The sequence below is a fragment of the Trachymyrmex cornetzi genome, unplaced genomic scaffold (assembly GCF_001594075.2).
Source record: "Trachymyrmex cornetzi isolate Tcor2-1 unplaced genomic scaffold, Tcor1.1 scaffold1552, whole genome shotgun sequence".
NCBI classification, from domain to species: Eukaryota; Metazoa; Arthropoda; class Insecta; order Hymenoptera; family Formicidae; genus Trachymyrmex; species Trachymyrmex cornetzi.
The window spans coordinates 109,769-113,684 of NW_017296149.1; the positions used below are offsets into that span (position 1 = coordinate 109,769).

General features: G+C 28.5%; 2 protein-coding genes across 3 annotated transcripts in view; one reads left to right on the forward strand and one right to left on the reverse strand.

Annotated features, from left to right (window-relative positions):
• Positions 1–2,259, forward strand: part of Bem46 (abhydrolase domain containing 13-like protein Bem46) — a 4,325-nt gene extending 2,066 nt beyond the window's left edge. For both annotated transcript variants that reach the window (XM_018503057.1, XM_018503056.1), the window contains exons 4-6: positions 446–639; positions 1,372–1,532; positions 1,833–2,259. In XM_018503057.1, the coding sequence (XP_018358559.1) occupies positions 446–639; positions 1,372–1,532; positions 1,833–2,105 (628 nt within the window). In that variant the 3' untranslated portion in view covers positions 2,106–2,259. The remainder of the gene's footprint in view (positions 1–445; positions 640–1,371; positions 1,533–1,832) is intronic.
• A 714-nt stretch (positions 2,260–2,973) lies between these two features.
• The window catches only part of LOC108758230 (leucine-rich repeat neuronal protein 3), a 3,980-nt gene continuing 3,037 nt past the window's right edge, over positions 2,974–3,916 (reverse strand). Inside the window, exon 5 of the mRNA XM_018503055.1 lies at positions 2,974–3,272. Coding sequence (XP_018358557.1) covers positions 2,996–3,272 — 277 coding nt within the window. The 3' untranslated portion in view covers positions 2,974–2,995. The remainder of the gene's footprint in view (positions 3,273–3,916) is intronic.

Genomic DNA, 3,916 nt, shown 5'->3' on the forward strand with positions numbered 1-3,916 from the left:
TTTAAAAAAACCATCGTGACCCCTGAATGACCTTCAAAATGACCTTCCAAGGATTTTTCAAGGTCAGTACCATACTTCCCCCGTGTAACCTTAAACTTTTCATACGAAACATTTTTCTCTATCCCTACTAGTTTTCGAGATATTTGACTGGATCACTTCAGATGGTCCACCCTGTATATTAGCTACAATTTATTTATAATTGTGTAGTGTGTTCTGTTGTTTGCTACAAAGAAAAAATTAGATTATTATAACAATAATGATTAACTGAAAAGCATTTTTACAAATTTCTCTAAGTAAATTATTTTAATAAAAATATTTTATTAATTGTATCCGTACAGTTTCTATAGTGCTTGAGAAAGAACAAAGGATGAATTATATATAAAGTGAGTTACATTTATATAATAACAAATTATATCGTAATATTATGCATATCTTTATGTTTCAGATTGCAAAATATAGTAGGACTGTATCATAATATTCAATGTAATATTCTAATGTTAGAATATCGAGGATATGGCTTGTCGCAGGGTACTCCGTCGGAGGAAGGGCTCTATATGGATGCCCGAGCGGGGATAGATTATCTGTTTAGTAGAACGGATATTAATACCAATGAAATCATAGTATTCGGTAGATCACTGGGTAAAGAATCTAATCTTATTATTTGGAATTTTTATTTATTTTCCAATACTTTTTAATCTTAGGTTTTATTGTATTAAGGAGGTTGTAAGACAAATGCAATATGTTAAGAATTAATTGAAAAAATTACAGACTATTCTAAATTGCATTTAATAATAATACAAAAAAAATAGAGACAGTTAACCATCTGGTTCAAAAGTTATTTAAATAAGTAGTAATATTTTTTTAATTTGTGCTCTAATATAAATATATAAAAATGTATTATAAAATAATGATGAAAATCTCAATTTTTTTTTTTTAAATATAAATACTTTATTAATTCAACAATATTTATGTAAAGTTACCTTGAGATGCAGACATGCTCAGTAAATAAATAAAATTTGTTATTTGTTATAAACTAATGGTGAATCTCAATGAAACTTTGCATAAGTCATATTTAGTACTTAATATATTTATATAAAAACATTTAGATTTTTCTTATTATTTTAACAATTTTTGTTTATAACAATAAAACTAATAACAAATAAAATATAAAAATGTGTTGCTCAATAAAACCAGAATGTTATGAACACAACTTTCACATGTATGTAGTTTGTTTAAAGCGTCAATATTAATATATGTATTTTATGCCCTTACAACCTCCTTAAGCTCTCTAAGATTTTAGTTAATCCTCTTACTAATTATCAGTATTTGTTATGTGTGATAATTAAATTTGATTAAATTGTAATTTTATAGGTGGAGCAGTAGCCATTGATTTAGCCACAAAAGAGGAAAATTTACAGAGAATTTGGTGCCTTATACTTGAAAATACCTTCACTAGTATCCCGGATATGGCCGCCTTATTTGTAGGATCTAAATTTTTACAGTATCTGCCACTTTTTGTATATAAAAACAAGGTAATAAATAGAAAAGATTTATAAATTTTTTTAATTACTTTATGTGATTATTTTGGTTTGCTCTTTACAAGTTTAAAGGTTTTACGAAAGAAGATGTAACGTCTTATATTAAAAGGTATCATATAATTAGTACAAATCTTCATACATTTTTTATCCTCCATATTGTGTATTAATTTATAATATTTCGTAATCTCTACAATCTCAGTAATCTCGCTTCTCTATTCTTATATTTATTTATATTTTCATATATTTTTATATTTTTTTACATGATTCCTCACATTTTCATATTTTTTATTACAGTACTTGTCTATTCTGAAAGTTCGTTCAGTGACAGTGCCCACTCTGTTTATTTCCGGTCTGGCGGATACATTGGTACCACCCCGCATGATGCAAGATCTTTATAAGAATTGTCGAAGCACATATAAGCGTATACTTCCGATTGTGGATGGCACACATAATGAAACCTGGTGTCAGCCGAGTTATTATCAAAACATTAACGCCTTTCTGACCGAGCTCAGGGAAAATCCACCTCCAAGGGTAACGTCTAGTCATTGGCAAATTGATAATATTTAGTGTAAAAGCACGTCTATTATCGCATCTATTACCATTTATTAATATAGTAAACATAATTTTTACGTTTTAAAGGCATAAAAGAATCAACTTTATCGAATTGTACTTTTTCTACCTTTTGTAGAAATTGTTCTCACACTTTACAGAAATAGAGAAGTCGACCTTATAATTCTCAAATGTGACTTTAATAATAATTAATCATGTGTCCAAATTGAATCATAATTAAATAAATTAAATAAGTATTTCAAGTTATAAATTAATAGTTTAAGTAATATAATTAATTACTTGAACTTAATTAACTTAAAGCTTAAATTAATGTAAGTTGATTTTTAATGTCTTAACTTATTAATTTATTCAAGTTTTTTCTGATTATTTTAATTAAATTAAAATAATTAGAAAAAACATAAGAGAGAGAAAGAGAATTAATCAATGGAACATTGTTATAATAAATATTTCAAGAAACTATAATACAAGAACATTTGAATTAAAAATCTGTAAAGTTCGAAAAGTAAAAATTCTTAAAACCTACAATTTAAAAGTGTGCGATGAGAATATTAAAAGACATAAGTTTATTTACTAGAATAAGTTGAATTTAATTGTGACTACCAAAGTACGCATGAGCCTGCGAAAATAAAATTTTTAATATATTTCTTCCTATAAATCAATATCATGGATTTTATTATATACTATATTATTACTGACCGTTTCTGTTACAATGAGTACTATAAAAAAAAATTAGAAAATGATTATAAATTATGACGACTAATCTATGCAATTTTTGCAAGAATTACATAGATTACATATTATGTAAGTTGTGCTAAAAATATAATAAAAAATATCTTTTATATTTTTTTCCAAAATTAGTCTTCATGTTTTTATAAGAATAAAAAATTTTAATGTCTACGATTGATTCGTCTTCTTTTTGCATTCATTCTTCGAATCAATAGCATGCCAATTATCATTAGGATTCCAAGCAGAGCAGTCAATATGGCCAGAACAGTAATCATTCCAGAACCAGGTTTGAATGTTACAACCTGTTTACTAGAAATACTTGCAATGTTAATGGTCATTCTTTCTGCAAAATGTGAAAATTCGTCGCAAAAGACTTCTCCCTTCCATTTGTACCAATGAATCATCCTTTTATTGGCTAATACAGGTGGCTCAGCACATCTAAGTAATAACAAAACGTGAAAAATAAGATATATTGATGAATGCTATTTAATTCATTTATGAATGATGTAAGTTTTGCAATAAAAAATAAAAACAGATGGAGGGATAATTTCAAGATATAAAAATATATTACTTTGTATATATATTAGATTTTAAACTTAATTCCTGCCGTTTTTCATCTCCAAAATTAATTTGTTTCGAAGGGAAGATGAATGAATACCTTAATCAAAGTAGTTTCCTCCATTTTCTACTACTTTTTCCCATCTCTCTGGCAACAGGGTAATCCCACGACGGTAGAACGCAATGTCTTTCGAGGCGATCCATTCATCCACCCATTTTTGGACTTCGTTGTGACTGGAGAAGTGTATGTCCGTAAGTGCGTGTTGCATCGATCGGAAGAGATGGTAATCCGACGGTGCCAAGTCTGGAGAGTACGCTGGATGCGGGAGAACTTCCCATTCAAGCTGTAGAAGTGCCTGCTTCACGTTTTTCGCGACATGCGGTCGAGTGTTATCATGCAACAAAATGACTTTGCGTCGATTGTTGGCTACGGATGATCTTTTTTGCATCAATTCGTCACTCAATCGGTATAATTGCTGTTTGTAGCGATCAGCTGTAACGGTTTCATTTGGACCCAGGAGTTC